At 35.1% G+C, this 12962-nt stretch overlaps 1 protein-coding gene and 1 long non-coding RNA gene across 10 annotated transcripts in view; both read right to left on the bottom strand.

Moving 5' to 3' along the window:
• The window catches only part of SNX29 (sorting nexin 29), a 246919-nt gene that overhangs the window by 207774 nt on the left and 26183 nt on the right, over window positions 1-12962 (bottom strand). For all 9 annotated transcript variants that reach the window (XR_010374645.1, XM_064461872.1, XM_064461871.1 and 6 more), the window contains exons 10-13: window positions 12764-12842; window positions 12178-12260; window positions 3771-3834; window positions 3084-3212 (exon numbers count right to left, since the gene is read on the bottom strand). Coding sequence is in view for 8 of the 9 variants with exons in the window: in XM_064461872.1 (XP_064317942.1) it covers window positions 3084-3212; window positions 3771-3834; window positions 12178-12260; window positions 12764-12842 (355 nt within the window). In the remaining variant the exon portion in view is untranslated. The remainder of the gene's footprint in view (window positions 1-3083; window positions 3213-3770; window positions 3835-12177; window positions 12261-12763; window positions 12843-12962) is intronic.
• LOC135315204 (uncharacterized) lies at window positions 7170-10454 on the bottom strand. The gene is made up of 3 exons (XR_010374649.1): window positions 10418-10454; window positions 8850-8923; window positions 7170-8493 (listed from the first exon to the last, which is right to left on the bottom strand). It is a non-coding gene; the product is annotated as an uncharacterized LOC135315204 (long non-coding RNA).

Raw genomic sequence — 12962 nt, 5'->3', positions numbered from 1 at the left:
TTACAAAACACCTGAAACTTAGTTTCTGCTAACTCATCCAGTGTATTATGCAGCACTTACAAAGCGTTCCCAAAATTTTTGTAATTTCAAATTCTTCAAATTACTCACCTTGCCAAAATCCCTGGTTTAAAATCTTATTTATTTAAAAAATTTTACCACTCTTACTATTGCCTCAGCATCACCTAGAGTGTACAAAGTGAACCAACAAAAGAATTTAGAAAAAAACCCTATATTCCAAAATAGCTATTTGCAAAGTTTCTGATGTGCTAGAAAATGAGTTGCAATGAATCACTGAAGAACTGCATCTGAAGTCCAAAACAACTGGTGACACAAGAATTTGTTGTACCTAGGCAGCTCCCTACGCTTTTTATCACATGACAAGGTAAACTGACTTTCAGAAAAACAATTAACATAGCATACCCAGTCTCCATAGCAATAAGAGAAGTTAAACTTGTTTAAAACTGACAAGTTAGCTTAAGTGAGCACCTCTTTAGATCCTGTTATAAAAGTTCCTTGACTATTCTTTAAAAAGGTATGTGCATGACAAATACCTGATTCACCCATATGTCACTGCAAATTCTAAAACTGTGGATGAAGTGAGTCAAAGAAATATGAATATACAATTCCTATAACCTGAAACATGAATATTAAATGATGAAGTATTTGCATTGTCTCAATTGCCCTACATCGCATGAATGTCAAACCCAGTTATGCATATCTCTCCCTCCCTTTAAGTGAGTAGTTCAGTTTGATGTGCCATCAAAAGCAGAATTAGTAACGTTCTAAATAATTTTTTTAAAAAAAAAAAGGCTTTATATTTATCATTTTCAGATACTGGTTCTGCTATGCAATAAAATGCTTATAGGAATTTCAGCTGTGGTACTTCACGATTGACACTAAGGACTCTGCCTGCACATGCAGAAAACACTTCTCCGTGATAAGCCACAGATTACTGATCTTATTTAACATTAGGGATAGGTTTGTTGTTTACTATATATGTGAATCATCCCCAAGATCTTAGGCATCACAGGTTACTCTAGAGCTTATTTAGAATTGTACGAAGGAAATTACACTATTACAAGCAGCATTTACCTTCAAGAGGTCTTTCTTAAGTTAATTCACATTTAGACAAGGGGAGGGTTAAAATTCTTTTCGAAAGAATAGCATAGCTGTGGCACAAAGCCAAGCTGGAGGCAAGTCACTACCAGGACCAATGTTGTTTAACACCTTCATTAATGACCTGCATGCTGGGACAGAGTGCACCCTCAGCAAGTTCACAGCCAACACAAAACTGTGGAGCAGCTGACACACCCGATGGTTGTGCTGCCATTCAGAGGGACCTGGACAGGCTGGAGAATTGGGCTCAGACAAATCCCTTGAAGTTCAACATGGGGAAATGCAAAGTCCTGCATCTGGGGAGGAATAGCCCTAAGCACCCATACATGCTGGGGACTGGAAAGCAGCTCTATGGAAAAGGATCTGGGAGTCCTGGTGGACAAGCTAACCACAAGCCAGCAATGCACCTTTTGTGACAAATAAAGCCAACAGCATCTTGCACTGCATTAGGAAGAGTATTGCCAATAGGTCACTGCCAACAACATTGTCCAGCGGGGTTGTGGAGTCTCCATCTGTGGAGATATTCAAAACCTCACTGGAAATGGTCCTGAACAACCTGTTCCAGCTGAGCTTCCTTGAGCTAGGGGGAAGCAGTTGCACCACTTCAGAAATTCCTGTTTATACTGTTAGGCAACAACTGTTGCTTATGATACAGTGGTTGATAAAGTGGTCAGCCATGAAAACCTGACAACTGGACAAGAAAAACAACATTAGCCCAAGGAAAACAGAGTCATGTATAAATAATCAGATAGAAGGAAGACAGACTGGATGGAAGTGTCACTGGAGAGGACTGATAATCCATTCTTCACTGCTTACATACATGAGGGTACATCCAGAAGGGTATCTGTGTCAGCAGCTGACACTGATATATTCTATACAACTGAAAGCAACAAATAAAGACACAAATATTCCTACTCAATTTAGCTGACACTAGGACCGCTCAGCACAATTTCTAGTGACTGAAGTAAGAACTTGCTGGGAGGAAAGGGGTCCCCATACTAATCTCAGTGTGGAACTATATAAGACATTTACCAGAGGAAATATTGTAGAGTAATATTAAAATGAAATAGTGTCCAAAACAAGTCCTCACTGGCTCCAGATCTGACAGCTAGAATCCCAACAAACTAGTTTGTGTATTTTTGGAGAAAACCCTACATTTTACACACACACACCGAAGCAGCCATTTCCACAACTGCAATAAGCATTTCATTATTCTAGGACAGCAACATCAGTCTGTTCACATAAACAATGGTATGGTGTCTCTGTTCCCCTCCCCACCCCCTTATATTTAAAAGCTGCATCAGACTTGAGGTTTGGAAAAATACTGTTTGCAGACAGTGCCAGGTAGTTTAACAACATTAAGAATATCATATATCCAATAGAAGGAAAAAAACAGGACCTTTGTATTGTGATTTGTTCCAGATGGGGCAGACAGCTCTACCAAGAATCTCCCAAATATCAAGTAAAATAAAAATTAATTAAAAAGAGTGAGGAGGGGTTAGAACTGGACAAAATAGATTTGAGTAGAGAAAAGTCTTCTTACATTTACTTTATTCATACACATATTCCTTTGTATCTAGTCTTATTATCTAATAGTTGCTTTTTCATGGCTTAGTTTTCTTAATATTAGCCTAATTACTTTTTAAAATTAAACCAGATGTCATAAATTCAGCTCACTAATATTCTTCCCTCTGAAGCTGTAATGGTGGTTTTACTAATATTTTGAACTCTCACTTACTGTTAACACTTAACAAAACAAAAACCACAAACCCACTAAATTTGTCAGAAAATCTTCCAAAGGTTTTTTTCAGCTTAAATTCAACTACATTCCATGGGATTTTTAGTCCTAAATCATTTATGCTTTTGTAAAAACTAAACTACTTGAAAATTATTTTTTCTTGTATGCAGAATATTTATTCCCTTGTTCCACTGCTGTTACTTTTTATGACACTTTCAGCACTTCTTACCTTGCCAAGGCTTGGACTTTCGTGGCATGTCGCTCTTCCTGTTCTGCTACTTTCCTTCTCCAGTTGTCCATTTCCTGCCTTAGCACTGCAGAATGCTCCATCTCTCCATCAAGAAGATTTCTCAGAGATCTGGAAGAAGGCAGCAGCCTCTGTTACCATTTGTATTTTCATTCATCTAATAATGCATTCCAATAGACTAAATAAATACAAAGTACGTTTGATAGCATTTTAAGTGACTTATTTTTGCATTTACATCATCATTTTGCCCCAAGTAAACATAAAGACACCCACAAATGACAGCCACTTTCAGCATAACATTGTTAGCTGTCCTACATCACTTCTGCACCACAAGGGGAAAAAAGGACATTTTCCTTTAATGTTTTTATAAGGACAAACATTTTCTCATTTGGAAATCTATCTTAAGTATCTTTTGTCTGTAAGTTTTGGTTTTGAAAAAAACTACAACTGGCGAAACTCCGAAGATACAAAGAATTATATGTGATTCGAATTCAAAGGAAAAAGTTGACCTGCAGACATTACTCTTCAGTATCAATAGCTGAATATTGAAGTATTAGGCTTACCTTTCACAGAACAATAATACATACATCAAAAAGACTACACAAAGATTATGCATAGCTTAATATTGTTTAAAAATATAGTGCCTCTTGACTAGAAAAAGAAAACTACCTATTCTGTTCTTCAAGTTCATCCTTTCTATTCATCATGGCCACGATAGCTTGGCGAAGTTCATCTAAAGCGAAAGGGAAAAAAAAAAATTAATTTCTGTGTGTTATTTTGCTCATTTCGGATCTAAAAGTCTTGTACATAGTGGCACTAATTCAGCAACATGCTTAAGATGATGCCAACATCATTTGCTATTCAGCAAAGCACATAAAAATGCTGTTAATCTCACCACTAATTTGAGCAATCTTTCAAAAATTATATTACTTAACACAGTATCATAAGTATTGATCAAATCAAATTAGTCTGCATCTGGCTTTAACACAAATGTTTACAAGTTTGCCTGTGGCTGCAGCAGTTTTGTTTTAATCACAGATGTATGGGACAATGCACCTTTTCACTACATGCATATTAATGAGATACACTGTTACTTGTTTAACTTCTTCACATTTCTTGTTTTCCTTGCTATAAACTCTGACACAGGAAATAACTATTACAGTGAGACCAGAGTAGAGATAACATCATTGCTTCCTTATGGCATTTCTTCTCAAACTCAGTCTTAAAAACTGTCTTAAAAGATGTTAGATTTTCTGAATGTTGTAATTTCCTATAAAACCTTTTTATTTCCTATAAATACCTTAAAACCACTTTCTGTCTTCACATCAACAATAATTTTTTTTTTTAAATTATGACAGAGTTTTAGAAGTTTTATAGACTCTTTAGTGTTAGGTTTAACAGTGATACCAGAGTAGCCAAATACCACAGAGAAAAGTGTCAGCACAAAGTGCTGCCTCACCTGGAGTCCTTCTGCTATTATAAAGGTTTTACCATATAACTGTACAGCTGTACTATTACTATTTACTATAAATTTACAGAAGAATATTAGGACTTAATCATCTAAACTAAAACAGATTCCACCTTCCAGATCTTGCACGAATGCATGAAATACAACAGGTCTTCAGACTTGAATGGCTTCTAGCAAACACCAGGATGGATACATGTCCTAAACTAGATTCTTTTTTTTTTTATTTCATTAACAATTTCATGCATGTTAATAACTTTATGAGAGTTTCTGTAGGGTCACAATTATATTAAAACATCCCTCCCAACAGTTAATTATACATAATAAATCAGCAATTCTGTTCCACAAGTATTCACAGCAGCTGCCAGCAAATTTTTTGTGCTTTTACTGAAAACATACCAACAGAACTGGTATTACTTAATTTCTTCAAGTAAGCAAAGCCATCAGACAACTTTTTTGCCCTTTACATTCAGTTCACTGATTTACCCATATCTTTCTTACTATTTTCTATAGTTTCAGAAATTTTTGCCAGTTCAAAAAAAAAAAAACTTATTATTGTCCTGTGGACCAGACTAAGTCTGCCAAACTCTACAAGTTAACAAAACATGAAAGCTTTTACTATGTCAATCAAATGCAACAGTCAGTGCAGACACCATAATTCCAGTCTTGCACTGGGTAATCTGCTGGTAAATCCCCCCCTTGCAGGATTCACTTGAAATCAGCCAAACCAACTTCTTCATGCTAGATTGTTTCTGAAACACTTCTGCTTCTTTGGCTATGGAGAAAGTAGACAATTATTCTCCTACCCATTCCATATTATGGCTTGAGAACTAATTGACATTAGCACGAAACATTTCAGTAGGTCATTAGAGGGATTTTGCACTCCATTAATTCAGCACAGAAAGAATAATTATTTTTCTACAGTAACTCAGTGTCTTTGAGTTCTCTATACAGCTATATAAAAACAAAAACTGAATCTTGTAGAAAAGCCAAAAGTTTAAATTTGTGGGTAGTAAATACTAACACACGTTTTTTTTTTAAAATCTGGAGACTTCTGCTTTCTTCCTCGATACTATTACATTCAAAACTCAAGTTGTGATTACATGGTTACTTTAATCAGTCTTTCTAAGGCTGTGCTTTCAGCAAAAAGGACATTCCAGCATGCCTTACCTGTCACTGCTACCATCTCCCTTGTTCTGGCACTGGTGTTTATACACACACAGTGTCCTAGTAGGAACTCAAAATTGTTTGGGGTTTTTGTTTGCCTTTTTTGTTTGTTTGTTTGGGGTTTTTTGTTTGGTTTGGTGTTTGTTTTTTTTTTTTTCCTGCTGGGCTACTTTTCAGACAAGCAGTTGCCAAGGGATCTTACTGTTGAGTTTAATACTGTTGCTGGCACAAGACACATAGCAGAAAGCAGTCAGGGCAGAACAGACCACCTTTTTAATCAATAAGGATGAGGAATAAAAGGTGGAATACCCTTTTTGTCAAGAGTAAAGTTCATATTGCATTGAAGGGACCAGGTAACAACGGTAATTTATGTAGCAATAGTAGAAAACCTTAGAATGGAAAGATTATATGTGAAAAAATGTGCTGTGCCCCATTATTTTCACAACTATTTTTCAAGAGATGGTCTATAACAGCTTCTATTGCCTAGCATTTATTTTGGGGGGAGGGGAGGGATGACGGGGACACACAACAAAAAAAAACCCCAAACCCTACATTCTGAGATTTAAGTATTATATTTAGCTATAAAATATCAAACATGGTGATCAAGAAACTCAACACACTATTAGTATTCTTTTGGTCATGATGAGGCACTGCCACTTTGAGAGCGATTGGGAAGGTTGGGGGTTTTGAAGGGTTTTTGTTTGGGTTATTTTGTGGTTTGCTGTTAGGGTTATTTGGCAGTGGAAAAATTGGTGGGTTGTAACAGTCCTGAAAAAAATAATATGTAGTGTTGTGATAATGGACCACAATCCATCAGCCTGTCTGTGAAATAAAAAATTCCTCAAAGGATGAGGAAGACAGAATAATCCAGTAAGTGTTCAAGCTTTGTACAAGTGTACAACACAAGCAAAAAACATCCATCGTAATCTTTCAGTACAGCAACACTCTATAACAACATAAAGATCTTTAAAGTCGGATTCAGATTCCTCCTCAAGAAAGCATCAAGCCAATGGCATTTTAAATATTTCACGAATGTCATTGTGCATTATCATATTTTAATCTGAGTTAGCTACTATCATTCCTCAGACTGAATAAATTAAAGCCATTGCTAATCAGACAAGTTATTGTAGCGCTGCCTCTGCACTTATGCTGGGGTGACTACTCTACAATAATTGCCTGCATGCACACTCAGTCTGTTTAAATGTGTACTGATTTATTAACATTTAAACAGTGATGCTATTCTAAATTTTCTCAATTTTTCCAATCTTACCAGCCTATTCAAATTGTAACCTTAGCTTGCCTAATAACTTAATCTTCTTCGCCTTATTCCACCCAGAATCTTCTGCATGAGTGTTGAAATCCCATCTCCTCACTCCCCTCTCCAACACACACATAAGCAAGCAGAGCATGAAAGCAAGATTCTTTTAAAGACCATGGTTTGCATAAAAGTAGAAGAGAAAAGCCTCTTGAAACAAAAGATGTTAAAATGCTTTTTATTTCCATCTGCCTCATTTTCTTCCGAGAGTTAGGGAATTGACAATACTGTAGACACAGGAAAGCAGAAACTCCAAATTTCATTATCACATACGGGACAAAAATCAGTGCCTAATTTAGGACCACAAAAGTAAACACACTTCATACTCTGTATTTCTTGCTAATTTAGTTCAACAGTAGAGATGTGGAAGAAAGTGTCAATACAAACAACTGGTCTGGGCTAAGAGCCCAGGGTTCCAAGAAGGCTTCTACAGGCTGCTTTCCCTAGCAGCAATATTGCTTCACTGCTATACCTACGCTATTTAGCCTTGAAGTGATGAGTATTAAGGAGTCATATTTTCTATCAATTACTCAAAACAAACACAAGAATGATACAGTTCACCATTAACACTTTTAACCTCTCCATCCACAGTAATATAAAGGAGTCAAACATTCACTAGTGTAATTCAATAAATAAAAAGTTACGAAGAAAAAAAAACAGAAATTTTAATTTCATGGTCTTTTGATGCAAGTAACTGAATAGAACTAAAAGGACACCATCCTATTTAATTCACACATAACATTCAAAAGTTCCAAAAATCTTATTTTCTTACTCTCACTTATGCTTCTCGAAAACAGCCAGCTGAATGAAAACAAAGTAAATCCAGTACCATACATTGTGGCAGGCTCACTTCAAATCTGCCAGAACATCCACAGTTCATAAGTTTTTGTCTGTGTTATAGCTTGCCTCTGAGATTAGTGTATGATCATAACCTAATTTTTTCAGTACATTTATGTCTTGTTCATTGTGTGGGTTAGAAAAAGGAATAAGTAAAAAAAAAAATCAGGGTTGTAGCAGCAACCATAAATTTGGCATTTTCTGACTTCTGGACTTCACAACCTCAATCTTTCTCCCCCTTCTCCTTTTTTTTTTTTTAAAAAAAAAAAAAAAAAAAGGAGTGGGAGGATGGCCAAGTATATCCACTTCAGAAAACTGTTTGATGTTAGAGTTTTATGTCCTATTTCTGAACTGCTTTGTGCTTGATATGTCATTTACATTCTGTAAGTAACATTAATGGAGATACACTACTGTTTTTAAGGATCAGCATTCAACACCAACATATCTAAAATTCAGGTGATAATTAGAGTCTTATAAAGACAGATATAATAAGATAGCCAGTGAAGTCTTTCAAATTATGTAATCTTAAGAGATAGTTTTGCAATGACTTCTTAAAAGAAAGGACTCCCATGTGCAAACCGATAATTCCAAACCAGGTCTATCTTTATCTGTAAAAAAAGATAACATAAAAATCAAGGAATGTGCTAATTAGATTTTTCATATTAAACCTCACTTCTTAAAAACACCAAAAATTATCTTTTATTGTTGAAATTAATATGTGGTGTCTAATTACTAATAAAGTAAATATATGCTCTAAAACATTTGTTAATTCACTTGCATACTACCTGCAAAATCTAGCTCCTATAAAGCTATTATAAGGTCACATTCAGAGCATGAAATATATTAAAAAGTGCCATGCTTTAAGAAACAGCTGTCAATTTCCCAGCAACCTCCAGAAGAGTCATAAATTTCACAACTCTTTTGCTGTTTAGCCAAAGATTGGATAAGTATGATTTGCAATCACCTGTTATGAAGAATGAGCTGTAAGTGAAATCATCTCTCAGTGTACACAAGGTCATGCTGCACTCCTCTGCAATCCTGCAGATAGAATATCAGGGTGGGCTGGGAGCAGTCTACAGGAATAATTTTTTTTTTTATTATTTTCCTGAGTGCAAATTTACACAGACATTTTCAGAGGCAAATAAAACTTCCACCACACTAGCTACATCTTAAATCAGAAGTCTGACCTTTAAAGACATGCTCCCTAAGCTGCCTACATGAACATTGGCTATTAAAGCTTTATTTAGTGCTCCAAAATCTTGTAAATATTACCCTGTCGTGTCACTACTAATAGGGCAAATTTTAGTAGGAAACAAATTAGACAATACAGTGTTGGCCTTCTACTGTATAGAAGGGTCCTCACCAAATAAAAAGTCCTTAAGATGAACTGTTCTCAGTGATTAAATTTATACACCCTCTTTCCATAGCTGTGCTTTCAGAGAAGTCATAAGAATTTAATACCTGTCAGTGACCGGTGGCAACCAAGTTACAGAACAGGTCAGAGCTATTTAGAGGACAGAGAAAATACAAAAACATATACCTTATTTACTTACACAGCCAAGATAAAAATATAATATGTAGGTTTGACTATTCATAAAAAACTGGGGGCTTTCTCAAGAATATATGAAAAAATATGGAATAATGTACAATGCTACAATCTTTCCTAACCTTTGTGGTTAAGCCCAACTTTACAAAATGAGGAAAATGATAGTGGAAAAACTAAATTCCCAATTATTTACTAAAAATAGCACTACAATCAAATAACCTTGTAAAGAAGGACACAAGTAGCATCCTTCTAAAATGAAAGTTTTGGAACTTCCTTTTTTCCCCACTGCAAAAACAAAATTGAGACTTATGCTGGTAGGACACATTTTTCTGGTGTAAAACAATGCTGAAAATATAATCTTCCAATGACGTTAATTGGAGCAGACATAGTTGTTTGTGACTCATATATGACAAGTTAAATAAAATTTTTTAAAAATGGGAAAATGACATCGTGGAATAGGCATATAAATATAAAAACTCTAACAAACGTAATTCTTTATAAAATTGGTTATAAGACATAACAATCTATACATTAGGGCAAGTTTTCAAATTATGTCTAAAGCACACAGCAAAACTTTATGGATTTGGGTTTCTCTTCAGTGGTATTAGTATTTTTTTGAGAGGTATCTGCTGCTAACTTAACCTATGCCTTAAAAATGCATGGGACATAAATTCAGCAAAATCATTCAAAGTGGCAGAAATTTTAAATTACTGTTTCTCATACCATAATTTTCAACCAAAAAATTTTCAGTTCTTTTGCATATCAAAAGAACTGAAAAAAAGGTTAGTACTGTACTAGTAAATTGGAAAGGAAGCATGAGAAGAATAGATTTTAAAAATTCATTTTAGGCTTTGTCTTCAGAAGAAAGAAGCACAAAAATCCAGTCACTGGAGACCTCTCAGCTTTTCTCACTGCACTATTGCATTCCATTTTTCTTGTCTGATATGTTAGAACTAGTTGCTATGCAACCAAGCTATAAGCCTCACCATTTAATAATTCTTCTGCTAATTGCAATAGAGAAAGAGAGCTTCAATGTCTGGCTTTGTCACAGCACTGAATTCTTCCTGCACAGAGGATCTACAACCAATAACAATGAACTTGAAAAAAGCATTTTTACTGAATGTATCTGGGATCCACTATTATAAAGGTATTAACTTATATGTATAGTCAGCTGAATTTTTATTATAATTATAATTAGATTATTTACTAAGTGTTCTACTGGCTTTTTAGATTGTTTTGACATGCTTACCCCCTTCCCTCCACCAAAACCTTCTCTGAAATGGGAAACTAATGATAACAGGTATGCTTCTGTTGCTCCTGTGGTTAATTTCATTTACAAATTGCTAAGTATCAAGAACTGAAATTCTCAAGATTTACTTTCTGTTTTATAGCCGTCAACTATACATAGGAACTAACTGTGCAACTGAAGGAGACCAATTGCGGCCCCTGCTGGTACCTAATACAACTATGAAACAATAAAATCAATGGAGTGCAATAAAATCAGAAAGTTTTTGTTAAAATTCTATTACTGAAAAAGTAAAATGTAAGAATGAAAGGTTATTGCATTAATAACATGAGCAGAGAATATCCAGTGACCAGAGTATCATAGTAACTGTCAACAGTAACTCTGTCTACACCTTCAATTATGTCACTTAAAAGTCTCAAACTAGTTTCCCACTTCGTAAAGTACTTTGTAAGAAAGGATTTTTCACCTTTATAAAGCTCAGTCAGCAGACCCATGCCAGAGCCTGAAACAGCACCCACTGAAAATGTATGGTCTACTTCCTTTTACATATGTTGACACAGATACCGTTTGAACATGACATTAGAACATGAGATTAGAATATTTTAAGGGTCATTCATTTTGATGATTTCATAAATCAATCTCAGAAAAGAACCTTGGCTGCATCACTTCTAACTTCCTAAATGTCATAAGTTAAAATCTGTACATATTTAAATTCATAAAAGGAGACAGACAAACACACACCCCAGAGTTTTAGGAACAAAGCCATATCCACCAGTTCAGTTACAAAACTTTCTGTACAGTGAGGAAAAGAAAACCTTACTGGCTTACATGTTTAGACTATTGGTCAGTTTAAGAACTAATTCTTTGTCCTACAAGTTTATCAGAAGAAGAAAAAAAGATTAAAGAGGGGGAAAACAAACTGCCTGTATTTCTGCTAATCTCTTTCTACAGCAAAGACTATTTTATCCTCTCCAGCTCAACTCTTAACACCACTGACAATACGACTCCACCTTAATCTCAACTAAAATTTTTGCTTATGAAAGCCCATGTTTATGTTTGGAGCAGATTTCCTTATCAAAACCACAGATTGAGTGTATATAGAAAGAGTTCTGGGTTTGTTTGGGTTTTTTTCCCTGACTAGGCATTAATGAAAGCAGGCAAAATAAGCAAGATCACATCAGAACCAACCATTAGTGTTTTCAGAGCTTGCAGAGATTTAAGGTTGCTAATCAAATTAAGTCATCATTGTTCATTTAACTGCTCGAGCCACATCTCTATCCACAGAGAAGCTTATGCCATACCAGTTGCAATGAGCCATAACCTGGGATCTGCCAATTCAAAAATCATTTTAGAGGAGTCATTTCTAATGTGGCCAGCATACCAGAAATGAAGTGCTGTATGCCTCTCTAAACAGATCTTACTGTAATAAAAATAGAAACGAAGAGTTATAGGACTTTTGGAGTTAATTCCATCAATCTAGATACACAAGGAAGTACTTACTAATTGTCATGGATTCTGGCACAGTGGCTGAAGGCAACATATTGCTTAAAGTATTCACTTGAGCTGGAGGACTGACTTCCACTCTAGTCACAAAAGTACAATATCATCAATAAATGAAAACAAAATCCTGAATTCAAAACTTAGAAAAAAGCATTCCAGAAACTAGAACTATCATCATATTCACCTATATTCAATCAACTTATGTTTAATTATCTTTTAACGTATCTGTTTTGAGTCTGATTTAAGAATACACACAAAAAGATTCAAATCAACAGGCCATGGAGACTACAGGAAAAAAAAAAACAACATAAAAACCAACATAAAACCTATTTTCAAAACCAGGACCCTAAGTCTGCCTGTTATTTGACATGACTTCTTCAAGATAATTAGGAAAAGTTCAATATATGAAACTATGCAAAAAGGGAAGAGTAGGCTTTTGCATTTGTCTTTCTGAACATTTGCAAAAGTGCCCTAATTAATAATTTGTTTTCCAGTCCTGAGTAGCTATGCATTGGGTAACAATAATAAGTTGGCAGCTACAGGGCGAAGACTTTCTTCTTGTAAGAAAAATGTATTTGGCACATACCCGTAAGGAAGATCAGATCTTCTTGGAACCAGTTCTACTGCATGAACATGTTCATGCCCCTCTCCATTCTCCAAGTTATCTAAAGTAGAATGCAGAAGCATTAGCTTTCTTCAGTTAACAGTACTTTAAAAATAAAATAAAATAAAAAAAACAAAACCAGAAGGAAGGTAGTTACATTTTTAACTAGAAATACTCATCT

This window comes from Phalacrocorax carbo, chromosome 10 (assembly GCF_963921805.1).
Source record: "Phalacrocorax carbo chromosome 10, bPhaCar2.1, whole genome shotgun sequence".
In the NCBI taxonomy this organism is placed as follows: Eukaryota; Metazoa; Chordata; class Aves; order Suliformes; family Phalacrocoracidae; genus Phalacrocorax; species Phalacrocorax carbo.
Note: the sequence above shows the minus strand (reverse complement) of the source record. Positions and strands in the feature narration are given on the sequence as shown.